The sequence below is a fragment of the Schistocerca nitens genome, chromosome 9 (assembly GCF_023898315.1).
Source record: "Schistocerca nitens isolate TAMUIC-IGC-003100 chromosome 9, iqSchNite1.1, whole genome shotgun sequence".
Lineage (NCBI taxonomy): Eukaryota > Metazoa > Arthropoda > Insecta > Orthoptera > Acrididae > Schistocerca > Schistocerca nitens.
In genome coordinates, this window is record NC_064622.1 from 24,740,924 (window position 1) to 24,768,917 (window position 27,994).

The window sequence follows — 27,994 nt, forward strand, 5'->3', positions numbered from 1 at the left end:
TCGAAGGGTACAGTTGGGCAGGAATCTAATCTAATTGCTGTGAGTGAAATGAGCAGCAATGACATTTATATTCTTGCATGTCACAAATACTTGGCTGCTTGTTTCCAAATATGTAGCAATTTCCAAAAGTGTGAATAGGAAGGAATCTGAGAGCACAGCTTGAATTTCTGCCAATAAAACGAGCAGCAATCATATTTACGGTCTTGTTTGTCACAAATATTTAGCTGCAATTGAATCCTTAACAACACTTTCACAAGTTTGGTGGTCAAGACAAAGATCACACCACACAGCAAGCAATTGACGCCATGGGACTGATTTCCAAACGCCAGCTGCATGCAGCAATACATCCTCATTTTTATCACTCATACGTAATGACTTCCCAAAGCATGGCAGGTAATAGTACCGTGTGGTACCGCAGGGAGCGCTGAACAACAAGTCACAGCCTCTCTATGTAAAATCTATTTCTTTGACCAACACTGGTCACTCTGTGCATTATGGAAATGTAATTTTAGCATTGACTTCATCTTTTGGGACTCAATAGTAAAAGAAGCACTTTAAATTTGTTTGTCAAAGAATTTAATTAATAGAGAAAGCAGTTTCAACTTTGACAAATGATGGAATCTGGCGTTTTCTGTAACAGTCTTGCACAGAAGTTGCCACAATGCACCTCATAATGTTACAATGATATCCCAGCATGGATCGATTGTGTAGCAACAAATCCTATTTACGCTAACTACTTTGCCACTGATCATCATCTCTGGCGTTTGGGTGTCTCTGGCCGCATGCATAGTGGTGCGTTTGCAGTTCTAAAAGGACAGAGTGAGTGCTGCAGCATTAGTCCATCAGATTAGCATGAACATATCAGAAAGGTATACAGTACAGCTGAAATATTGGAAGAATAAATATAATTTATGGGTATCATGCCAAAACTTCAGTGGATTGTAGAATGTAGTTTATTCATCTCATAATGTACAGTTACAAATCAAAGATTTTTGTACTGGAGACACGCCAAAAATATTAAATATTTAAGTGGGTGTCTCTGAATTTTTAGACATGAACAATTTAACAAGAACATATATAACACGGGCATTTTGCAGCTTGCAATACAGTTCATACAATATATTAACAATTTATTATACAATACATAATCTTTATTGTTTCTTTTCTTTTCAAATTACCAAACTGTCCTGCATGAAGAATTCAATTGAATAATAACATTTTTCCACTAGTGTATTAAATAACAATCTTTTTAGTGGGTCAAACTCCCTATTTTAACAGATTTGTGTTATTTAATTTTTTGTAAATTTTTAATCCTGTGTACAGTGGTGTTTGAGTGTAAAGTTTTAAAGAATGAGAGGGAAGTTTGAAACTCTGTCTGTGATGAGTACTGTAATTGTGGTTGAAATAAAAATTGTCAAGTGAGTTTTAATTTTTATATATGAAAATAAAAATTTCGTAGATGTACAAGGAAAGAATGGTTAGTATTTTTAATTTTTTAGATAATGGGTGACACGATGTTCTTTTTTGGACTAAACACATGTGTTTTTATGATTCTCTTTTGAAGTGTAACCAACCGTAGGCTGTTCATAGAGTTTCCCCAGAAAATTATTCCATATTGAATTATAGTTTCAAAGTAGCTGTGGTAGATTACCTTTCTGATCTCCATAAGGGTGGAACCAGATAAGATATTCATTGCATAAGCTAGGCTGTTTAGTTTGTTTGCTAAGAAGTCTACATGTGCCTTCCAATTTAAATTTTTGTCAAGATTTAGACCTAGAAATTTTACCAAACTTGCTTACTGAACTGTACTAATTGTGTTTTTGTGACATTGAGTTTTAATCCATTTTGCTGAAACCATAATTCTAGGTTTCCCATTATATTTTCCACAGTATCATGAATTTGTTCCAAATTGTCATTTTCAATTAAAACCGAGGTGTCATCTGCGAATAAATGGAGTGAACATCAATGCTTAAAGGTAAATCATTTATGTACAACAGAAAAAGATAAGGCCCTAAAATTGAGCTCTGTGGGACCTCTGTACAAATCTTCTTCCTGTCCGAGAATGATTTTTTTTTTCCCCCATTTGAATTTAGAATAACTCTCTGTTAAGATTTGAACCAGTGTAATGTCCTGTCCACGATTCCATATCTCTCTAACTTGTGTAGAAGTAGTATGTGATTGACAGAGTCAAAAGCTTTGGTCAAATCCCAAAAAATACCTATCACCTTTTTACCCTTGTCTAAAGCAGAGCTTATTTTTTCAGTGAATTCCCTGGCAGCATTTATTGTATTTTTCCCTTTTGAAATCCAAATTGATTTTTAACTATAATATCGTTTTCTATAAGATAGTTTTCAAGATGTTTTGCAATAATTCTTTCTATCACCTTAGCAAAAACTGGCAGCAGGGAAATAGGGTGGTAATTTCCCAAGTCATCTGGTGAGCCTTTCTTGGACAATGGTCTTATTTCAGCATATTTTAACACATCCGGGAAATATCCTTCTTCAAATGACTGATTAATAATTTTAGCCAATGGATGAGAAATGATGTTATAAACGGCGTTGACTACAGTGGTAGGAATTTCATCCCAACCAGCTGATTTCTTGTTTTTTAAAGACACTATAATATCTTCTACATCTTTTGGGCTAATTCTTTTGAATGTTTTAAGGCTTGCATTTTTGTTTTATATTTACAAAGTTGACATCTACCTTGTCCTGGTGAGCTGTGATATCTACTTCTGATTTTGCTACATTTATGAAAAAATCATTGAAACAGTTTGATATTTGGAAAGGATCTATAATTATATCATTTTTAATTTTAATTTGGACAGTTTCTTGGCACTTGTTCTCTACTCCCAATTCAGATTTGACATCAGACATATTTACTGATATGCATATTGTTAGCCAATTTTTTTGCTGCCTGTACAACTTATTTGAATGTATTGTTATCTCTCTTTAAATACCCCACAAAGTCAGCATTTTTGTTATGTTTTAACTCATTGTGAAGCTGTCTTTTCCTGGCACTAGAAACTTTTATTCATGGCGTATTCCAATTTATTTTGTCAGCCACTCTTTGTCACCGGGCATGAGGGGGAAAAGTTTCATTGAAAACATCTAGGAAACAGTTTACGAATGTTTTGATTTTTTTTTTTTTTCCACGTGACACACTGTTATCTACAGGCCAGTTTATAGTTCTTAGTTTGTTAGAAAATATATTTACTTTCTCTTTGCTAGAGTTCCTTTTAAAACATGTTTTCACATATTTTGGTTTCCATATTTTTGGAAGCTGTATGAGCAGTGCTGAATGATCCAATATGCCTAAATCTAAACAGAATTTACTTCCACCCTCAAAACTGATGATTTGTCAGAATATTGTCAATACATGTTTCAGAGTGGCTATCTCTTCTAGTACATTCAATGAAATTTAAATTAAAAGCATATTTCTGAATTAAGTCAGAAAAATGTACAGTGTCATTATTTAATACATTTGTATTAAAACCTGCTGCAATTATAGTTTTTTTTTCTTTCTGGAGTCTTTCTAATAAACATTGAAATTTGAATAAAAAGAATTTTGTTAGAGCACTTCTAGGAATTCTATACAGAGATACAATTATAGTATTTAAATCAATTAGCTCCACAGCACAACTTCCAGAATTACCTTCCCCTTTCAAACTATTGAACTCAGTTCCCTCTTTAAAATTTATTGAGTCATTTAGAGGATGCAGCAGCCCCCACAAGATCTGTTACCTCTACAAAAACTACTGGCAAGTGTAAAATGTTGAATTGTGTTTGGAATCCCTATACTATCTATTGTCAGCCAATGTCCATTTAAACATACAATTTTTATATTTGAACATTCTGAAAGTAAAACTTGAAGTCCATCAATTTTAGAATAACTTGGGTTACAAAAATCTGAGGCTATACCATTTGTATTCCAATGCATTAGAAAATGTTTATCGCTGTTTTGAATGCTTTTAAGTAAATCATTTGTTAGAATATATCTGTATTTTTTTAAATTTTAAGTTGATTCTTTTGCTTTAACGTCCCTTCCACACTTTATCAGTTTCCCTGATTATTGATGATTTTGCAAACACCCAAAAACATTTTATTCAGTCACTGAGCCTAGCCTATTTAGATGTACACCATCTATACCCAGACATTTGTTACTTATAAATTTGTTTCGGTTTATAAATACCACGCCAAGCTTATCACACTGGTCACTAATTCCATCGTTTATCTTATTTATGTAAGAGTCACTTACCGATCTCCACTGCAAAATACCACTTATTACCAATCTTGAGTTGATACACAAAGATTTGGCATTACAAATCAAGTTTTGAGATTCTGTAATGATTTCGGCTTCACTGCTGTGTCGAACAGTGTGTGTACCAACATGCATGAATACGCCCTTGAAATGTGATTTTACTTTAACACCGTTTTGGATAGTAGCAATGTTTTTTTAAATGGTTGTTTAGTTGATCCAGACTAATGCCTGAATGCACATCAACTTTTAAATTTGGCACAACTATATTTTAAAGTAAGGAGTCTCCTATGGAGAAAAATTCTTCCGTCCCATTTACAGAAACATTAGCTTTGAGGCCTAATTTTTTTTAATTATTTATTTAATTTTTTTAATTTTTATTTATTTATTTATTTATTTTTTAATTTGTTGTTGTAAGTACCATTGGTACCATGTTGTCTGTAATTCTCTTAAATGATCTCTGCTTTACTAATTCTGTAGAACTTCATCTTCCACTAACTTTGAGAGTGTCAGTGCAGTGTGACAATATTATGAAAAGGAAAGTTGCTACTCACCATATGGAGGAGATACTGAGTCGCAGATAGGCACAACAAAAAGACTGTCACAAATAAGCTTTTGGCCAACAACGCCTTCAACGAAAATAGGTGACAGACACACACACTCACACGTTATTGTTTTAGTGCAAAGTAGTACAAACTGTTCAGCGAACTTTATTAGTGTAGTTACCATACTTACAGTTAGTTAAATGCAAGCAGTAAAGGAAACAAAATAAAAATTAGGATTAAGAATTAAAATCCATGGAAAAGAAATAAAAACTTTGAGGTTCGCTGATGACGCTGTAATTCTGTCAGAGACAGCAAAGGACCTGGAAGAGCAGCTGAACGGAATGGACAGTGTCTTGAAAGGAGGATATAAGATGAACATCAACAAAATGAGGATAATGGAATGTAGTCAAATTAAATCGGGTGATGCTGCGGGAATTAGATTAGGAAATGAGACGCTTAAAGTAGTAAATTAGTTTTGCTATTTGGGGAGCAAAATAACTGATGATGGTCGAAGTAGAGAGGATATAAAATGTAGACTGGCAATGGCAAGGAAAGCATTTCTGAATAAGAGAAATTTGTTAACATTGAGTATAGATTTAAGTGTCAGGAAGTCTTTTCTGAAAGTATTTGTATGGAGTGTAGCCATGTATGGAAGTGAAACGTGGATGATAAATAGTTTAGACAAAAAGAGAATAGAATCTTTCGAAATTCAGTATTCAGTTTATACACCATTGACCACTTACAGCGGAATAGGTCTGAACATTAAATATACAATTAACAATAACTTTACAGTAAAGTTTTTACAATTTAATTCCTTTTCTTTTAGGAATATTATTATATACTAATGTCAATCATTATTTCAAAATATTCTGTTATCTTATAAAATGGGTGTTTGAGTAACCAGCCTTACGTTTGAAAATATTACTGGTCAATGACCGAGCAGATGCTGGATGTTTATTGAAGAGTTTTAAACTCATTATTTTGTGAGAGTTTGCAGTCTTTGTGAGTCTGTGTCTTGGTATGTCGAAGTCCAGTTTGCCTCTGGTGTTGTGGGGATGTATGTTTTCTCTGGTCTTGAACTCATTTAAGTTGCTTTTGACATAAAGCAGTGCTGTGTAGATGTATAGATTCACAACAGTTAATATCATGTACTTGATAAAGAGGGGGCGGCAGTGTTCCTTGGGCTTAGCTTTGCTCATTATTCTGATTACTTTTTTTTTTTTTTGAATTTTCAGAATTTCACTGACAAAGCAAGAATGTCCCCATAACAATATGCCGTAGGAAACGTGTGACTGAAAGAGGCTAAAATATACCACCTTTAGATACTCATCAGTGACTACATCTGTCAGTCTCCAGATGAGATAACACACTCTTGCTATTCTCTTGCAGATATGGCTAATGTGTTCCTCCCAGTTTAATTTTGAATCAATTTGGAATCCTAACAATTTTATTGATTTGCTTTCAACAGCTGTAGTTATACCTAGAATTAGTTCTTGTGTTTTATCAGGATTACACAGGGGTTCATTAGAAGAAAACCAATCCATTACTAGTTCTAGTTTTTCCTGTGTTGCCTGATGCAGTTCTGTTGTGTCATGGTGTGTATTGAGCAATGTTGTATCATCTGCATAACATACAATTGAATTTGCTCCTACATGGTAAGGTAAGTCATTAATTGCAATGATGAACAGAAAAGGACGTAGGACCGAGCCCTGAGGCACTCCAGTCCAAACTTCCTTCAGTGAGGAGCATCTATTTTTAATTGATACAAACTGTCTCCTGTTACTTAAGTATGATTCGATTGCATCCAAAGATGGTTTGTGTATGCCATAAAATTCCAGTTTTGCAAGTAGGGTGTTAGATGGTATGCAGTTGAAGGCTTTGCTAAGATCACAAAGTACGACTGATACTAGATCCTTATTTTCGAATGCAGTTAACACCTGGTTAACAACTTCAGTGATAGCAGTAGTGGTATTTTTACCATGTTGATATGCAAACTGTCTGTTGGAGAGGAGATCATGCTTCTCAAAATAGTTATTTAGTTGACTGTACATTACATATTCAAAAACTTTAGAGGAAATTGGGACAATAGAAACTGGTAGATAGTTTTGGGGCAGATGCTTATCTCCCTTTTTAAAGACTGGTATGACTTTAGCAGTTTTGAGTGCATCTGGGAAAACTCCAAATTCTAAACACATACTAAAAATAAAAGAAAGGGGTTGACAGATAAGGTGTATTATTTTTTTCATTACATAGTTAGAAAACCAATAACAGTCCATACTTTTGGAGTTGGTGAACCTTGCCACAGCTTTTACAATATCCTCTGGGGTGACAACATTCCAGTGGAAAGTATACATCCTATGGGGCACAGCACCAAGATGATCTAGTGCACAAGTGCCATTTTGCTTGATTTTGTTTTTCAGCTCACTCACTGAGGTTAGGAAGTAATTATTTACTTCTTCTGGGACTAGCATTGCATTTTGTGCATGGGTTTGTGAATTATATTGGTTGATGATATCCCATGCTGCTTTACATTTGTTGGGAGCACTTTCAATGTAATGTTCACATGCTTGTTTTTTGGCCAAAGACAGTTTGTCTTTGTAGATTTTTTTACATTTTAGATAAGCTCTGTAAGAAGTACTATCTAGCTCAGGTCCTTGTTTACAAGGATTTTTATATATTCTGTACAGTCTGAGCATCTCCTCCCTAGTGAGAGCTAGCTCATCTGTATACCATTTTAGCTGTTTGTTTTTCTGTTTATGCTTAGGGCTACTTTTGACTAATGGTGAGCAGGAGTACCATAACTCTATGAGTATTTCCAGGAAGTTGTTAAACACCATTTCACCAGCACCCTTCCCAGGTTGTGTGTTGTATACAAAGTCCCAGTTAACATCAGATATTCTGTCAATAAATAAATTAATATATTCATCTTTCTGCCCTCTTACCCATGTGGCATTAGACTTGATTCTGACTGATTTGTCTGATTTAGGCAACTGATCACAGGAGAATGTTAAAATCAATGGTTCATGATCAGCTAGGGCTCCACTAGCAAGTCACGTCATACACATCTCTAGAAAAATGTGCTATAATATTATCTAAGCATGCCTTATCCCGTGTTGGTGTGTAATTTGTACATTGTAAATTTAGTGATCTTAAGATGTTAAAAAACGTTCTAGTAACATGTTCATCACTGTTCGCCATTTCAATGTTGAAATCACCACAGATAATTAGTTTTATGTTAGATTTTATTATTTTCCTCATAAGCAACTCAAATCTTTCGAAAAATGTATTTACATCTCCTCCTGGTGATCTATATAAGCTAACAATTATAGTATTCTCTACGTTTAGTCTTATACAGCTAAATTCTCCATATAGTTCTGCACAGTAAGAGCTAACATCTATTTTAGTAAACATTATACTATCTTTAACAAATATTAGGACACCTCCATTCTTTCTTTCACTTCTACACAGAATGTCTCCAACAGCATACCCTTGAGGAACAAAATATTGTACTTGATCTTCTGTCAGCCAATGTTCTGAGATACGAACAACATCAATGTTTTCAATACTGTAAAAATGTTCTAGTTGTAATACTTTGTCCCTAATGCAGCGAATGTTTGTTTGCATCACAGTAACAGATTTATCTTTATTGTTTATTGTCTGTGAACACACTCTTATTCGAATGTCGCTTTTAGCACTAGTTCAAGTACAGGAGGTTTATTACCCGCCGATTTGCAGACTTTTATACTAAAAAATGACGTACATTCCAGTCATTACTCAAACCGCTACTTTCGTAGATTGTTTTATTCCGTGTGAGTCTTTCTTTAATTATTTCATTGACACGTTCGCACACAAACTTTTTCCCTTCATAGTTTAGGTGTTGCCCATGTCTGGTGTGAAGGTTACGCTTCAGTTTACTTATATCGACCACAGCACAATTTGCGCATTCAGAGCACAGTTTCTTTATTTTAATATTCGTTCTTCGAATTTCTTTATTAACGCACGAACTATAGATTAGATTGTGCCTATGAGGCACTGTAGCAACATCTGTATTCCTTGATTTATTTTTTTCTAGAAAGTTCTGAAGCACTTTTACGCAGACATCTGCTTCATTTTTCGCAACATCATTTGATCCCGTTATGCATACGACAAAGTCATTTTCTTGCGTGGATTTTGTTTGAATGCAAGGGTCTAAAACGTGTTTAGTTCCCGCTCCAGGTTTAACAACACTGGTCACTGCTTAGTCTCGATTTATTTTTCGAAACATACTTGATAAATTCCTGCCATGGCTGTCTGTTAGAAAAAGCACACTGTTCTTTTTACCTGTTGTTTCACATTTATCAACATTTTTCCCAGAGTGATTATTCGTTTTCAGCGCATTGTCTTTTGAATGGTCTGGATCATTTACACTGTCTTTAACACCGTCACTGGACTGCAGAACACCGTATTTGTTTTTATCTGTAAATGTAACTGCTGTTGCAAAGTTCGTTTTTATTTTTCCAGCTAAAGTCCTACCTTTGTGTCTCACTTCTGTCCACTCAGATGATTTGTGCCTTTCGTCAGGTGCCACTTCGCTTGATTTGTTCTTCGACCGTAGTTCCCGATTTTCATTCTTGAGTGTGGTGATTTCGCTTCTGAAAGTGTTGACTAAGAATTGTAGACCAGAAACTCGTTCTCTTAAATTTGTTATTTTGACATTACAATTCTCGCACACTCCCTTTTTTAGCATATAACTGTAACTTTTTCTCGTATTAGAGTTACACACTTCTACACTCGCGGCCATCTTGCTAGTCTGTGGTGCTACAGAAGAATGCTGACGATTAGATGGGTAGATCACATAACTAATGAGGAGGTATTGAATAGAATTGGGGAGAAGAGAAATTTGTGGCACAACTTGACTAGAAGAAGGGACTGTTGGCAGGACATATTCTGAGGCATAAAGGGATCACCAATTAAGTATTGGAGGGCAGCACGGATGCTAAAAATCATAGAGGGAGACCAAGAGATGAATACACTAAACAGATTCAGAAGGATGCAGGTTGCAGTAGGTACTGGGAGATGAAGAAGCTTGCACAGGATAGAGTAGCATGGAGAGCTGCATCAAACCAGTCTCTGGACTGAAGACCAAAACAACAACATGCTTAAAAGATCAAAAGCTTGCAAGAATATGGATAACATACGACAAGTCGAGGAAACTCAAGAACCAGCTATGGCTATGAAAGTTAGTAAGGAAGTGCCTGACTGGTCTGAGTTAGTAAATTTAGTCAAAACTCAAAATGTGACTCTAAGTGAAAACCTAGACTCAGTACATTCTCAATTAAATAACCAGAGTAAAACCTTAAGTAGTCAAACGGCAAATATAAGTTTGTTAAATACCAAAGTTGACACATAAAGCAAAGAATTTAGTAATCTATGCAAAGGCATGGATGCTTTAAAGACTGAATTTGATGCCTTAAATAGTAAGGTAGAGAATTTAAATTAGATTTAAAGAATGATTTGACGAGTTCCTTGACCATTCATGTAAATCAAATGTTCACTGGCTTTAGTCAGAAACAGAATGATAATTTTCAGGGTTTGACAAAAAGGTTAGAATTGAAAACTGAAGACAAATATAATAGAGTAGAATCAGAGCTTAATGAAAAGTTAGGATCCTTTGAAAATGTGTGTAATGTTAAATTTAATACTGTAAAGCAAGGGTTGAGTACTTTGAAAGAGAGTGTCGATAAGCAGGATAATTTAATGCCGATAATTCAATAGCAAATTACAGATGTTAATACACAATTAGATAATGTGGAAAGGAACTTCAAAGATAAATTAGCAAACTCTGATATCATAAATATAAGTGGTTTGAAGGAACAGGTTGAAGAAATTACAGATCGAAAAGTTACCAAGAGATTAACATCCAGAAACGTATCTCCTATTTTACCTTCTGAACTTAATAATGCCAGGAAAGGTATAAATGACCTGTGGAAAGAATTCAAGCTTATCCAGGATAAAGTAGACAAAAGAGTAACTTCACCTAATGTTGTGTTAACTAGTGAAGTGGTGACTGATTTGCAGTAGGCAGACTTTCAAAAGAAGTTTAAAGAGAACTACTGGTCTGGCAGTGCACAAGAAAAGTTAATCTCAGATCCATGGGTCCCGGGCAGAGTCATATTTCCCCCAGGGACATTAACAAGTCGAAGTTTGGGTATCTACTTCACACTTAAATCGTCGTCCAAAGCCGTTTGAAGTTGCTACTCAACATACGGCAGAGATGCTGAGTCACAGATAGGCACAACAAAAAGCCTGTCACAAATAAATAAATCTTTCAGCCATTAAGGCCTTCTTCAACCACACACACACACACACACACACACACACACACACACACACACAACCACAGTCTCGGGCAACTGAAGCCACCCTGCGACTCAGCATCTCCGCTATATGGTGAGTAGCAACTTTCATTTTCATAATATTGTTACATTCCGTCCTGGATTTGCCATTGCTTGACTTTCATGGGATAACTGACGCCTGTCTTCAAGTCTGAGACAAATCATGTTTTTCAGAATTTCTGTGATGCTCTCCCATAAGCCAGAGAAATTTGTGAATATTCATGCTGCCCTTCTTTGAAATATTCTATAACCCCTGCTAGTCCTGTTTGGTACTGGTCCCACACACATGAGCCAACATCTAAGATCAGACACTGAAGTGTTCTGTAAACATTGTCCTTCATGTGCTGACTACATTTTCCCATTACTCTGCCAATGAAGTGAGTGTACCAATGGCTTTATCTATAACCAGTTCATATCCATACAAACTGTTACTCACTAGTATTTGTATGCATTGACTTATTCCAGCTGTTTCTCATTGACGTTTTAATCAAAGGATATTACATTTTTTTCATTATGTGAAGTGCACAGTTTTAGACTTCTGAAAATTTAAAGCAATTTGCCAAACTTTGGATCACTTGTAAATCTTATCAAGATCAGCTTGAATATTTGTACACCTTTTGACATGTACTACTTCATCATGATCTGCAAAAAGTCTGAGGTTAATATTGCCTGCTAGGTCATTAATATACAGCATGAATAGCAAATTTTCCAATAAACTTCCCAGAAGCTCGCCTGAAGTTATTTCTGTTTTGAATATATGCAGTTGAAGATAAGGCAAGAACACTTTCTTTATTCATGACCCAAAATAATTGTGAACAGCACCATATGAGATGTGATAAAAAATTAATGGGAATTTCTGTTTTTCTTAAAGAATCTTTATTTATTCGTTAGCATCAACTTTGTCCCCTTCAAATCCCTGGTCCCCTTCAGATATAATACACTAGTGCAAGTGATTGGAAAAATCTTGGAAGCACACCTGGAACTCGTTTCATTACAGTGTTCAGCACCTTCAGTGATTCTGTTTTTCTCTCATTAATGGTGGCAAAATGACGTCCTTTTATGGTTCCTTCAACTTCAGGAATAGAAAGAAATTGCAGAAGGCCATGTCCAGTCAGTATGGTGGCTGAGACAACCTAATGGTTTTTGTTTTTGTCAAAATATCACAAACAAGCAGTTAAGTGTGAGCAGGAGAGGTGTTTTCACTATTAGTTTTCCTTTATTGCCTTAGATTAAAACAAGTTCAGTCACAGAAGTATATCAGTACAAATGGTCCAGTAATAAATCACAGGTTATGTGAAAGAAGGAAACAATTAACAGGAATTTCAATTTATGGCATTTTAGTATTGACTTAATATACTTTTCCCTTTAATTTTGTATGCACATGAAGGATTCCAAAAAATGTTTTGTTTATGACAATTAAACACTTGTTCTGCAGAAGAAATTGGAGTGTCAAGCAGGTACTACATTAAATCTTTTAAACAAAGAAATATTACTCCTTGTGCCTTTGTATTATTAGGCATTAAATTGAGTATTTTGAGCCCCAGAATTTTTTACCTCCTTAAAACTCCTAGCTCCTCATTTCAGAAACAAGGGTTTTCTAGCTCTGTAAACAGCAGTAATACAAATCATTTTGTTAGATGGCAAGTGATAAATTTGCTGATTTACAAGTATTTTGTCAAGTATTATTGAAGGTCTACTGTTGTATGTACTAGTTTAGAGTGCTTGGTGCTTCTATTGTTTTAGTCTTGGTTTGTTAATTTCTTTACACATTGGTTTTATTCAACAGCTACTGCCTTGTGACATTCAAAGCAGCTGTACAAGAATTGTTATCACTTGATCCTGCTGCCCTACAGCCCCGAAGTGAAAAAGTTGTTCGTGAAATGGGCCTTGAAGATTTGTTCAAGGTAACGCCCCAGTAATACTAGATCTTAACTACAATAAGGTAACAATTTGTGTGTCTCTGCGTGCACATAATACATTAAAAGCATTATCTGTTCTTGCCTTTTGTAGTGCACACATCTTTTAAATTTACAACAGCATTTCTTATGCATAAAACGTACACAACATTCCACTGAATCAAGGAAGTTGAAAATAAGAGAAGTAGTAAAATGGAATTGAGGAAACATTCTTTATCAATATTGCAATTAATACCATCAATTATACCCTCACTATATTGTTATTTTAGCTGTCTTTCACATGGCTATTTATATTCTTTTGTAACACCAAAATCCTTCTGTGTCTCTTTGTTGTCTTCATCATAATTAGTATTGTAAACAGTGTTTGTTCTATGTGAGCTGTTATTCCTCTCTAGTCAGTGATAAAAGTCTAATATAGCATGTTCTCAATACAACACCTTTTGATTTTGAACTGTCTTTTCTCACTTTTTCTTGAATATAATGGTTGTCTTGTGCTGGGATTCTGAATTAATTTCGTTTTCCTTTCACTATAAAATATTTGTGTATTTCGTTTGTTGTCTTCTCTCCCAGCCCGTACTCTTTACGCACTGAAAAACTACTGTACTGGCTATTTGATTGTACTATCTTATGTACTAGTATTGTAATGAAAATATGTGCAAATTTAAGGAACACAATTTTTTAAATTTGAGACTCCAGTTGATGATTATTGACTTGCATCACTAACGAACTTCATAGTTACTCTCTTTTTATAAAGCATTGCTGTAATAATAGCTTTTGAATATTGTGAATATGGAAGATTATGCAAAGTATTGTTGTTAATTTTTTTTTAAATGTGGTACAGGTTACCAGTGAAATTGATAGCAATCATCGCCATAAAGATGGAAAAACCAGTGGCCCTGTGTCACCATTGGATAGGCAACGTGAGCGTGTGACTGCTATGATTGAAGCTTCAACCAGAGAACTACGAGAAATTATGCCATCGTCAGGTGAGACATTTAATTTTTTGCAGCTGTGTTGACATCATAAGTCAGTGGTGGCATAGTCCATATCATTTCAGGCAGGCTAGGAAAAAGTCTTATCTTCATGGTCTCAGATGTTATTGAATTTACCGTATGTTAAAATGAAGGACTTAGTAAGGAACACGTATTTTTTTGTGTTCTCCAAAAAAATTTCTGCTCCGAGATACAGCCCTCCGAAGGTGACCACTGCGCATACCAATTTGAAGAAGTGAATTTTGGAAAAAAATTTAAAGTGCTGTATTTCTGGAACAGTTGTAGATATTTTGTTGGTTTTTTTATTTGTAATATAATTGCTTTATGATTACAAAAAAATCCTCCATTTGGCCTTATCTGTTGAAGTTCTCTTACAATAGCATACTGAACTTTTTTATAATTTATGTTTTTTTTTCCCAAAATGCCAGTCCATAAAATTTTGATGTTTTTTCTGTTGATTAGTACCATATAGTTCTACATTCTCTGAAAAGAAGAGTTTCCACTTTTAGGTTGAACAGGTTTTATAAATAATTGAAATTTTTGCAATACATAAAACCTGTTTTATTACCGTATTATCACATAACAGGCTCATAAAAATCAAAACTTAACCTTAACATAACTTTAGTTTTGAGAGATGAGCAAGAGACTCATTTTTCAAGCATTTTAAACAGTTCTAAAATGTAGGTGAAAGGTCAAAAGACTTAAAGATTTCAATTTAAACAACTTCTGTGCACTTTGTTTTGTACTTAAATTAGCCAGTCAATGAAGTAAAAATGTGTTCCACTGCTTCAGTGTCTTCCTTTAATATGGAGTGATGAATTCCTGTTGAACCAGTAGGAACTGTGAATTGTGAACGGGAAGTGAGCCCTGATGGCGTTGTTGCTGTCCTTCAGCTGGAAACCATACCAGCAGCTGTTCCATGTGGTAGCATTACTTTCACTACAATTTCGTTTAACTCATAACTGGTGTATATAATATCTGCAATCCACCAGTCACAATCAGATACACATGTCACCAACATTCCCCTTCTCAGGTTGTGAATCTGAACATTATCCTGCTGTTTCTGAGGTGTTGGCCGAACAAATGAAATTTCATTTTTTGTGTTCTTTAAAGTACGTGCAATATGAATTCACCCATCACTTTTGGCCCAAAAATGTGTCTTCTGAATTCCTTTCACAGGAGTAGTTTGTTTGGACGATTCTTCTTTTTTACTGCTCACAGAATTCTTCGATTTCCTCTTTGGACAGAAGAATGAGGTCTGTGGATGCGTAAGATTTCACGACTCTCATAAAATCCTCAGAATTCTGATTCGCAGCCATATTTGGTGTGGAAAGATTATATTTTGTACCATGGTGCGTCAGCAGGCCTCCTACACCATCACAAGGTCCCTTCCTGTGACCAGTAACACTGTATACCCAGTCAGTTGGCACAAGCGACTTACTCAATTCTAATAGCTGGTAACAATTTTTAAAAATGACTAGGAACACCATCAGAAATAATGTTAATCTTCTCTGCTCCAGTTTGCAGTTGAAGAATTTTGTGCATTGCTAGCAAAGCATGTCTGAGTCATGTCCTGTGTTATCACTTATAACTAAATATAATGCTTTCCTCAAGACTTTTCTCGTGCTCTTTGAAAGTTGCTTTCCGTTAGAATGTTCAAAACAGGGTACTAGCACAAACAGGCAGCCTGGGTGGCTGACTAAAGGGATAAGAATATCTTGTAGAACAAAGTGGCAATTATATCAAAACGTTAGAAACAGTCAAAATCTAAATGCAGCAGCCCATTACAAACAGTATTGTAAGGTGCTTAAAAAAGTTATTAGGAAAGCAAAAAGTATGTGGTATGCAGACAGAATAGCTAAGTCTCAGGATAAAATTAAAACCATATGGTCAGTCGTAAAGGAAGTGGCTGGTCTGCAGAGACAGGTCGAGAATATAGAATCAGTGCGTAGTGGGGATGTCCATGTTACTGATAAGTCGCATATATGTACAGTATTTAATAATCACTTTCTGAATATAGCAGGTGAACTAAATAGAAACCTAGTCCCAACAGGGAATCATATAGCCCTCTTAGAAAAAAGTGTTCCGAGACTGTTACCTGAAGTGCTCCTCCATGACACTGACAAGAGGGAGATTGAGTTAATAATTAAATCACTAAAGACCAAGAACTCTCATGGATATGACGGGGTATCTAGCAGAATACTGAAGTATTGTTCCATGTATGTTAGCCCAGTACTTAGCCATATCTGTAACTTTTCCCTTAGGAGTGGTCGGTTTCCTGACCGATTAAAGTATTCGGTAGTGAAGCCACTTTATAAAAAGGGAGACAGGGATAATGTTGACAATTATAGACCCATTTCTATGCCATCGGTGTTTGCTAAAGTTATCGAGAGGGTTGTATATACAAGGTTACTGCAGCATTTAAATTCACATAATTTGCTGTCAAATGTACAGTTTGGTTTTAGAAATGGCTTAACAACTGAAAATGCTATAGTCTCTTTTCTCTGTGAGGTTTTGGACGGATTAAATAAAAAGTTGCGAACGTTAGGTGTTTTCTTTGATTTAACGAAGGCCTTTGACTGTGTTGACCACAAAATATTACTGCAGAAGTTGGAACATTATGGAGTAAGGGGAGTAGCTTACAATTGGTTCGCCTCCTACTTTAAGAACAGAAAGCAGAAGGTAATCCTCCGCAATATTGAGAGTGGTAATGATGTTCAGTCCCAATGGGGCACTGTTAAATGGGGCGTTCCCCAAGGGTCGGTGCTGGGGCCACTGCTGTTTCTTATTTATATAAATGATATGCCTTCTAGTATTACCGGTGATTCAAAAATATTCCTGTTTGCTGATGACACCAGCTTGGTAGTGAAGGATCTTGTGTGTAATATTGAAACATTATCAAATAATGTAGTTCATGAAATAAGTTCGTGGCTTGTGGAAAATAATTTGATGCTAAATCACAGTAAGACTCAGTTTTTACAGTTTCTAACTCACAATTCAACAAGAACTAATATTTTAATCAGACAGAATGGGCATGTTATAAGCGAGACGGAACAGTTCAAGTTCCTAGGCGTACGGATAGATAGTAAGCTGTTGTGGAAAGCCCATGTTCAGGATCTTGTTCAAAAACTAAATGCCGCTTTATTTACCATTAGAACAGTATCTGAAATAAGTGACATTTCAACACGAAAAGTAGTCTACTTCGCATATTTTCATACGCTTATGTCATATGGTATTATTTTTTGGGGTAATTCTACTGATTCAAAAAGGGTATTTCTGGTTCAAAAACGGGCTGTTCGAGCTATGTGTGACGTAAGTTCGAAAACCTCTTGTCGACCCCTGTTCAATAGTCTGGGAATTTTGACATTGCCCTCACAGTATGTATTTTCTTTAATGTCGTTTGTTGTTAGCAATATTAGCCTATTCCCAAGAGTTAGCAGCTTTCACTCAGTTAATACTAGGCAGAAATCAAATCTGCATGTGGAATGCACTTCCTTGAGTCTTGTGCAGAAAGGAGTGCAGTATTCTGCTGCATCCATTTTCAATAAGCTACCACAAGAACTCAAAAATCTTAGCAGTAGCCCAAACACTTTTAAGTCTAAACTGAAGAGTTTCCTCGTGGCTCACTCCTTCTATTCTGTCGAGGAGCTCCTGGAAGAGCTAAAAAATTAAGCAAATTCCAGTGTTACATTATTGATTTTCTTTATTTAAACTAACGACTTGTCGCCCGAATATGTTTCTTATATTTCATTTTATCTGTTTCTACAATCGTGTTATAATTTCATGTATTGACTCGTTCCATGACCATGGAGACTTCTCCTTAATGTGGTCCCACGGAACAATAAATAAATAAATAAAAATAAAAAAAAATACAACACTTGTGGTCTTGTTTTGAAAATATGTCAATCCTGTAAAAACTGAAACCTGATCATTACTCCAATGATACACTTGTACTTCTTGTGGGAGAATTACAGACAAGTTCTCAGCAAAATCACAGTGAAGCACTAAACATAGTTCTTCAGCCTGTATAAACCCTTTCACTTGCACAATGTGCTGCCCGCTGTGACCGAGCAGTTCTAGGTGCTTCAGTCCAGAACAGCGCTGCTGCTATGGTCGCAGGTTCGAATCCTGCCTCGGGCATGGATGTGTGTGATGTCCTTAGGTTAGTTAGGTTTAAGTAGTTCTAAGTTCTAGGGGACTGATGACCTCAGATGTTAAGTCCCATAGTGCTTAGGGTCATTTGAACCATTTCTGCAATGTGGTGTTGTTGCAATTTTGTAAGATGCTGGTGTGTTACTGCTTTCACTGGCCATTTTCCAAGTTCATCAATCGAACTGTCAAAGGCAACAATTTTCTTAATTTGTTTATTTTCCTCCCATGTCACATATGTAATTTCTGCAAAGATATCTGCTACGTCTTCCAGGCCTAGTGTCTGTAAAGACAGTCCTCCATTTCCAGGGAAGTCACCACATTCTTGAAACAAACAAGTCTCTCACTTTACGTCACTGACTGCTAATGACTTCACGCAGCCAACCTAGCTGTCTTAAGCCATGTGCTCCAGTAAGTTCTTCAATGTTACCACATAAAGTTCAAAATTCGTGCAGTACGCACATAAACAGACATCTCTAGGTGGGTGTGGAACTACCCACTTAGGTCGTAGTGCATAAAATTTTGATCTTCCAATATGTGAAGTTGTATAGTTGCTCTTATAAATTGCAAAAGTTTCTTTAATACTGCGAGTCATGAACCTCTTCACTTTCACAACTTTTTGACCTTCATCTGTTACAGTTTTAGTGTCTTTTTGTTGGCACACTGGCAGGAACAGTCCCATTTATCTTCCAGATAAAATACCTGCACCATTTGAACTTGAGCTGCTTCTACAGGATGACCATAATAGGGCTCTGGTCTTCCAAAGACTCCTTTTACAGACCTCACATTTCTTGATTTGTCTACCATGTACTTTTATACTGACGGAACTTGGTTCAAAATTGTTTAGCTTTGAAAATGTCTCTGGAGTAATAGTTAAAACTTGCACCTTTTCGCTGTAGGATGCACAATATTCATCAGCTTAATCGATATTTTTGAAAAAATCCTGGCAAGAGGTGCAAGAGTGCTTTGGTTCATTTTCTTCTGAAGATGGAATTTCTACATTGAAGAGTGTGGTCAGTTTTGCTGTAGTGTATTCATCCATAGCTTTAGTAATTTCTCTGCACTTTCTTGATGCATAGAGCTTATGGCTCGACTTCTCTGACCACAGTTTCTTAACAGTACTAACACCTACCTCGTAGTTGACTAATTCAGGGTATTTAATTCTTCCTCTATTGATACAAAGTTTGCACCATGGAAGGCTTCACCTTGTTCGGATACTATCATTGTTGTTGATCTGTCAAAATGTTTAGAACACAAAAAGTCGTTATTCTGTCAAAACATTTAGAACACAAAAAGTCGTCAGTGGAAACATCTTCATCTTAAACCAGAGTCTTCAAATGAGAACACTTATTTCCAATTTTCTTTGTTTGTCTTATATATCACTCTTTTATGGATATAGAAATAGTCAGCACACTTCACTCGCCTGTGGCCCCAATCAGAAGACCTTTCAAACAGTCCTTTTCACAACATACACTGCAACAATGTTAACTGGTAAATTCCTCATGAAAACACAGAACTCACTGGGTGGTCTCAGATGTCTTAGAAGCCTCTTCACTAAACAAATTAGCACTGAACAACTACAGTACAGAAACCTGCAATGAACCACCATGACAAAGAAACTGACAAGAAACTACAACAAAGCGTAAGAAATATCTGCAACAAAGAAATTAGTTAAAAACAACTTCTGTGAAAACATACATTACCCTTTAAAAAGTTAAAAAAATTATTTTTAAAAATAAAACCTGTCCAACTTAAAAATGAAAGCTCTCGTTCACAAAGAACATAGTACTACATGGTACTAATCAACAGAAAAAAATCTTACTTTTCTGGATTGGCATTTTTGAAAAAAAAAAGAAAATCTGCAAATTATTAAAAAAAAATCAAAAGGCAACAGTAAAATAACTTTGACAGATATGTCCAAATGGAGGATACCATTGTAATCATAAAGCAATTATCTTTCAAATAAAAGAATTGTAACTAGATATCTTGAACTGGATAAACTGAAAGAACCAGAGGTTGTAGAGAGTTTCAGGGAGAGCATAAGGGAACAATTGACACGAATGGGGGAAAGAAATACGGTAGAAGAAGAATGGGTAGCTCTGAGGGATGAAGTAGTGAAGGCAGCAGAGGATCAAGTAGGTAAAAAGACGAGGGCTAATAGAAATCCCTGGGTAACAGAAGAAATATTGAATTTAATTGATGAAAGGAGAAAATATAAAAATGCAGTAAATGAAGCAGGCAAAAAGGAATACAAACGTCTCAAAAATGAGATCGACAGGAAGTGCAAAATGGTTAAGCAGGGATGGCTAGAGGACAAATGTAAGGATGTAGAGGCTTGTCTCACTAGGGGTGAGATAGATACTGCCTACAGGAAAATTAAAGAGACCTTTGGAGAGAAGAGAACCACTTGTATGAATATCAAGAGCTCAGATGGCAACCCAGTTCTAAGCAAAGAAGGGAAGGCAGAAAGATGGAAGGAGTATATAGAGGGTTTATACAAGGGCGATGTACTTGAGGACAATATTATGGAAATGGAAGAGGATGTAGATGAAGATGAAATTGGAGATAAGATACTGCGTGAAGAGTTTGACAGAGCACTGAAAGACCTGAGTCGAAACAAGGCCCCGGGAGTAGACAACATTCCATTAGAACTACTGATGGCCTTGGGAGAGCCAGTCATGACAAAACTCTACCATCTGGTGAGCAAGATGTATGAGACAGGCAAAATACCCACAGACTTCAAGAAGAATATAATAATTCCAATCCCAAAGAAAGCAGGTGTTGACAGATGTGAAAATTACCGAACTATCAGTTTAATAAGTCACAGCTGCAAAATACTAACGCGAATTCTTTACAGACGAATGGAAAAACTGGTAGAAGCGGACCTCGGGGAAGATCAGTTTGGATTCTGTAGAAATGTTGGAACACGTGAGGCAATACTAACCTTACGACTTATCTTAGAAGAAAGATTAAGAAAAGGCAAACCTACGTTTCTAGCATTTGTAGACTTAGAGAAAGCTTTTGACAATGTTGACTGGAATACTCTCTTTCACATTCTAAAGGTGGCAGGGGTAAAATACAGGAAGCAAAAGGCTATTTACAATTTGTACAGAAACCAGATGGCAGTTATAAGAGTCGAGGGGCATGAAAGGGAAGCAGTGGTTGGGAAAGGAGTGAGACAGGGTTGTAGCCTCTCCCCGATGTTATTCAATCTGTATATTGAGCAAGCAGTAAAGGAAACAAAAGAAAAATTCGGAGTAGGTATTAAAATTCATGGAGAAGAAGTAAAAACTCCCAACATCACCACTGCTGAAGCCCAGGCTATCCGTGGTCTGAAGGCTGACCGATCCATCGTCATCCTTCCGGCGGACAAGGGTTCCACGACCGTGGTACTTGATCGTCGGGAGTATGTGGCTGAGGGACTGTGTCAGCTTTCAGACAACACCACATACAAAGTTTGTCAAGGTAATCCCATTCCTGATGTCCAGGCAGAGCTTCAAGGAATCCTCAGAACCTTAGGCCCCCTACAAAACCTTTCACCTGACTCCATCAACCTCCTGACCCCACCGACACCCCGCACCCCTACCTTCTATCTTCTTCCTAAAATTCACAAACCCAATCATCCCGGCCGCCCCATTGTAGCTGATTACCAAGCCCCCACAGAACGTATCTCCGCCTACGTAGATCAACACCTTCAACCCATTACATGCAGTCTCCCATCCTTCATCAAAGACACCAACCACTTCCTCAAACGCCTGGAATCCTTACCCAATCCGTTACCCCCGGAAACCATCCTTGTAACCATTGATGCCACTTCCTTATACACAAATATCCCGCACGTCCAGGGCCTCGCTGCGATGGAGCACTTCCTTTCACGCCGATCACCTGCCACCCTACCTAAAACCTCTTTCATGGTATATATGATTATAATAGAGGGAAACATTCCACGTAGGAAAAATATATCCAAAAACAAAGATGATGTGACTTACCAAATGAAAGTGCTGGCAGGTCGACAGACACACAAACAAACACAAACATACACACAAAATACAAACTTTCGCAACAAACTGTTGCCTCATCAGGAAAGAGGGAAGGAGAGGGAAAGATGAAAGGATGTGGGTTTTAAGGGAGAGGGTAAGGAGTCATTCCAATCCCAGGACCGGAAAGACTTACCTCAGGGGGAAAAAAGGACAGGTATACACTCGCACACACACACCGGCTGTTCAGAGCATCCTCCTACAGGCCAACCGCAAATTAGAACAGCATGCCACCCTCCACCTCAAAAAACTATCCAATCTCCTGGTTTCCCACCTCCGGAAAGGCAACTCACTCACCCTTCACAACCTTTCCAGCAAACCTCAACCTCCTCTCATTGCACACAAACCCAGTCTCTCCCATCTACTCAATCTCCCACTTCCAGCTCCTCTCCCTCCAAAACCTCAAAATTCCAATCAACGCAATCTGGAACCACAACACCCTAATTCAGTAGTTAACCTTTCCTCCAAACCTCTCTCCCAATCCGAAACCTCTGTCCTATCCAAAGGCCTCACCTTCAGACCCACTCCCAGATTCAACCAAACAGCCCTCGTCAAAGTGGGATATGTGTGTGTGTGCGAGTGTATACCCGTCCTTTTTTCCCCCTAGGGTAAGTCTTTCCGCTCCCGGGATTGGAATGACTCCTTACTCTCTCCCTTAAAACCCACATCCTTTCGTCTTTCCCTCTCCTTCCCTCTTCCTGTTGAGGCAACACTTTGTTGCAAAAGCTTGAATTTTGTGTGTATGTTTGTGTTTGTTTGTGTGTCTGTCGACCTGCCAGCACTTTCACTTGGGAAGTCACATCATCTTTGTTGAGGTTTGCTTGAAAGGTTGTGAAGGGTGAGTGAGTTGCCTTTCCGGAGGTGGGAAACCAGGAGATTGGATAGTTTTTTGAGGTGGAGGGTGGCATGCTGTTCTAATTTGCGGTTGGCCTATAGGAGAATGCTCAGAACAGCCGGTGTGGATGTGGGAGAGGAAAGATTGAGGACTTCACAACCTTATCTGGATCCTTCCCACCAACACCAACCTATCCGAACTCCGGAGATGGGAACTTGCTCTTCAATATATCCTCTCTTCCCGTTACCCACCAGGCCTCAATCTCCGCTAATTTCAAGTTGCCGCCCCGCCACTCATACCTCACCTGTCATTCAACATCATCTTTGCCCCTTCACTTCCGCCTCGACTGACATCTCTGCCCAAACTCTTTGTCTTTAAATATGTCTGCTTGTGTCTGTATATGTGTGGATGGATATGTGTGTGTGTGCGAGTGTATACCCGTCCTTTTTTCCCCCTAAGGTAAGTCTTTCCGCTCCCGGGATTGGAATGACTCGTTACCCTCTCCCTTAAAACCCACATCCTTTCGTCTTTCCGTCTCCTTCCCTCTTTCCTGATGAGGGCAACAGTTTGTTGCGAAAGCTTGAATTTTGTGTGTATATTTGTGTTTGTTTGTGTGTCTATCGACCTGCCAGCGCTTTTGTTTGGTAAGTCTCATCATCTTTCTTTTTAGATATATATTTTTTCCACGTGGAATGTTTCCCTCTGTTATATATATATATATATATATATATATATATATATATATATATATATATATATATATATATATATATATATATATATATATATATATAGAGAGAGAGAGAGAGAGAGAGAGGGGGGGGGGGGGGGGGGGGGGGAACATTCCACGTGGGAAAAATATACCTAAAAACAAAGATGATGTGACTTACCGAACGAAAGCGCTGGCAGGTCGATAGACACACAAACACACACACACAAAATTCAAGCTTTCGCAACAAACTGTTGCCTCATCAGGAAAGAGGGAAGGAGAGGGAAAGATGAAAGGATGTGGGTTTTAAGGGAGAGGGTAAGGAGTCATTCCAATCCCGGGAGTGGAAAAGCCTACCTTAGGGGGAAAAAAGGACAGGTATACACTAGCACACACACCCATATCCAACCGCACATACACAGACACAAGCAGACAAATGTCTTCCCTCTTTCCTGATGAAGCAACCATTGGTTGCGAAAGCTTGAATTTTGTGTGTATGTTTGTGTTTGTTTGTGTGTCTATCGACCTGCCAGCGCTTTCGTTTGGTAAGTCACATCCATGCTAAATTCAATAACATCCAAGACTATGAAGGTAATGCCCCTGCTTGAAGTGATACGGATTATGCCAATTTTTAAGTAGTAGGTTCTTCATACTGTTATCTTGCAAATGGTAGTGTTACTTAGTTATGGTCTCACATCAAAGATTAGTGTCTAGTGAATGCTAATGTTGATTCGCTGTGCATTATAACATAGAGCTTGCCAAACGCTATTCATCTTTGGATTTGTTGGAATGTTATTGGGAAACGAGAGCTTACTGAAAGTGCGCAACATCAGCAATTTGAGTATTCAATTATATGTAGGATGATGCAGTAGATGATGTGCATGAGGAAGAGGTAAAGGGGTAGAGTGCCTTTATTGGTTGATGTCAGGCTGTTCTTAACAAGATGAAAAGAGTTTTTTTTTTCCATTGTAGTAAGTGAAATAACCTGACAGGTAGTAAACATTGGACATATCAATTATAAGACCAGAACAGTTTAATGAAGTCAACATATGTGATGCTCAAAAGATTAAACAGTTTGACAGGTCTGTTTACAGTTAAGGGATCGTCAGGCATTTGCACTTTGTCAGTATCACATTGTCTGATATACAGAGACTTTATATAAAAAGAAGATAACATTTATTAAATTTGTTCAGGAAAGTGATATGATTTTATTCCATATGAACCAATGTTGTTATTTGATAGTGCAGTAGTAATACATATGATGTGACAGTAATCAAGTGGAGCATGTCAATCATTTCAGTTGCTTAGGATATGTAGAATAACAGCAAGAAAGTAAGACGAACATTATATTTAATATTTTTATCAGCGGCTACAAGTTGGTGCCCCCCTGGTAGTCCTGATAGGGTAACCTCCATAATTTGGGAGTCTTCTTTTCGGTAAAAAGAGAAAAGCCCTGGCACACAGCTGGATGATCACACAGCAGCCGCTAAAAGCCATTTGTGCATGTTTTCTTTAGACCATGGAGTGCCTGACTGTGGCCACTCGTCACACTATAACTCAGTTCTCGGTTTCCAAAATTACCTCCCTTTTTCAGACTACATAGGTTTCCTCTCTCTCTCTCTCTCTCTCTCTGTCTGTGTGTGTGTGTGTGTGTGTGTGTGTGTGTGTGTGTGTGTGTTTTTTTTTTTTTTTTTTCACCTCCCTCCCCTCTCCATCTCTGTCTCAAAGTCGTCGTTTGTATTGTAAATTTGTCCATAGATTTGGGGTAGTTATTTTAGCAGTTTAATTAAATTTTCATTTTGCTGCTATTATTACACATTTTGTTAAAAACTAAGAGTGTTGCATAGTGCCTTCTGTGAAACCAGAGGTAGTAAGTAATTATTGCTTCTTTAATCTCTCTTCAGCTCTTATTTTTTGTTCTGCTTTGTCTTCTGGGCAGATGTGTAATAGCTTTGTCTTGTACTTCCATCTGGATGGTGTGTTACACAAAAGTTCATTTTTGCCTAAATATGTTTTTGTGATGGTAAAAATACTGGTAAGTATGAACTGGTGCTCTCTCAGTGTTTCATCAGAAAAAATCTACCATATTCTTTTGTGCGAAATAAATTCTTCACTGTCTTTCTTTGTTGCAGGGTCATGCTGAAGTCACAGTATGGTTATAAACTTATCAGAAATGATGATCAAGTTTTGTTAAAAACTGAGGTAGTCTGTATTGTCATCCCGTCCAAGAATATAAACATTTCCAATTGCATAGCATAGTTGTATTGTTGAACATTTTCTTTTTATGATTTATATTATGTACAATATAAGAAATCTGTGCAGGGAACATTTTTCTAGTCCATTAGCAGTAAGCTGAGATATTACTTCATGTTGGCTCATAAATATAGTCTAGCTGCTTTCCTAAGATGTGATTTAAAATACTTGTCATACAGATTGGTGTGTGAGAAAGGAAATATAGAACTAAACAATATCATGCAAACATTAGTCTTCACTTTTAGAAAGCAGTGGTAGTGACACACACAGTGAGGAATTCCTTCTGGGGTTCATATATTACTAACAGTCATACGTAGAAGTGACTTTGTTGTATGTAAAGAAATCTTAATGGTAAAGAACATTGATGGAAAGTAATTTTAGTAACGTATGTTGCTATGATTATGACAGCAGATATATTTTCTACAATAACTGTGTTATAAACAAACCAAGGGCTACTGAATGATCATTTATATTTCCAGTTTCAAGTTCACATAATTATTGTTATTTTTGTTTTCCATGTTCATTTGCTCATATCCTCATACGCTGTTGCACCTATAAGATAGGTGCAGTTAAGTGAAATTATTGTATGCACTAATGTCAGTGTTTTGCAGCTTAATTGAACTGAGGAAGATGAGAAAATAAATAAATTTAAGTGGCACTGATGTTAAAAAGTCTTAGATTTTGTATTTTATTGTATATGAACATTTATATAGTGGCATTTCATTTAGTATAATGTAATTTAAATTTTACATTGCATGCCCTTTGCTATTCATCATCATGACATTTCCCTTCGGTCAGTTATTTTAAAGGCTGTGAGCTATTGCTGTAGTATTACCTAATTAATGTGCCATTTCATTTTATTATTGTCATACATACTAATTGTCCAGACCGAGCGAGGTGGCGCAGTGGTTAGACACTGGACTCGCATTCGGGAGGACGACTGTTCAATCCCGCGTCCGGCCATCCTGATTTAGGTTTTCCGTGATTTCCCTAAATCACTCCAGGCAAATGCCGGGATGGTTCCTCTGAAAGGGCACGGCCGACTTCCTTCCCTAATCCGATGAGACCGATGACCACACTGTCTGGTCTCCTTCCCCAAACCAGCCAACTAATTGTCCAGTGTAGTTCCTTTGTGTATTGCAAGTATTAACAGGGTCATAATACAATGTTATTTGATGTTTCCAGAACTGTTGATTTACACTAAAATGTGCATGTTGTATTTTCTGCATTGTGTGTTGAACTTCAGAGCATGGTACTCTCCATATACTTCAGAGCATGGTACTCTCCATATACTTTTTGCCAGTTTTGTATCTACATTCACGTTCCCGGTATGCCATTTTATCAAAAGTTATGTAATGATAAACTCCAGTTTCAAATGTATTGTCACCTTAGTATGAAAATGTATGTACATCAAAAGAAACTTAAAATATTTTTAGAGTCACTTTTACTGAAATGTCTTGTCAATTTTTGCTATGTAATAAAGGCTGTTTCATAGATACTGTATGACATTGTTCCTATGTTTTAATTTAGTCTAATTCATTAACTTCACGTTTCATTGCATTTGTTCAGTTCATTATTTTAAAAGTGAAAAAAATTCACAAAAATTGGAATTATTTGAGTATTTTGTGCCTGATGGCATTGAAGGTGACATACAGATTAATGAAAAAAATGCGAGAGAGAGAGAGAGAGAGAGAGAGAGAGAGAGAGAGTGGGGGGGGGGGGGGGGGCAGGCTATTGTGCCCTTTAATTCAGGGGATGCTATACAAGATGTCCATCACTAGGCTCATCATGTCATATGGAATGGCATCCAATTCCTGTCAAATTGTGTGTTTCAGTTGGTCAATAGTGCAGGGGCAATGAATGTATACCCTTGATTTGAGCTAACCTCAAAGGGCGAGTCTGTGACCACTACTCGGAGAGCTTTTCG

The 27,994-nt window shown here is 36.9% G+C and overlaps 1 protein-coding gene across 2 annotated transcripts in view; it reads left to right on the plus strand.

Moving 5' to 3' along the window:
* LOC126204401 (ankyrin repeat domain-containing protein 27-like) overlaps positions 1-27,994 on the plus strand; it is a 113,713-nt gene that overhangs the window by 79,285 nt on the left and 6,434 nt on the right. The window contains exons 10-12 of one of the 2 annotated variants that reach the window (XM_049938779.1): positions 12,963-13,080; positions 13,934-14,078; positions 25,947-27,570. In XM_049938779.1, coding sequence (XP_049794736.1) covers positions 12,963-13,080; positions 13,934-14,078; positions 25,947-25,957 — 274 coding nt within the window. In that variant the 3' untranslated portion in view covers positions 25,958-27,570. Of the gene's footprint in view, positions 1-12,962; positions 13,081-13,933; positions 14,079-25,946; positions 27,571-27,994 lie in introns of those variants that run through there. The other variant, XM_049938778.1, reaches the window with a different exon arrangement.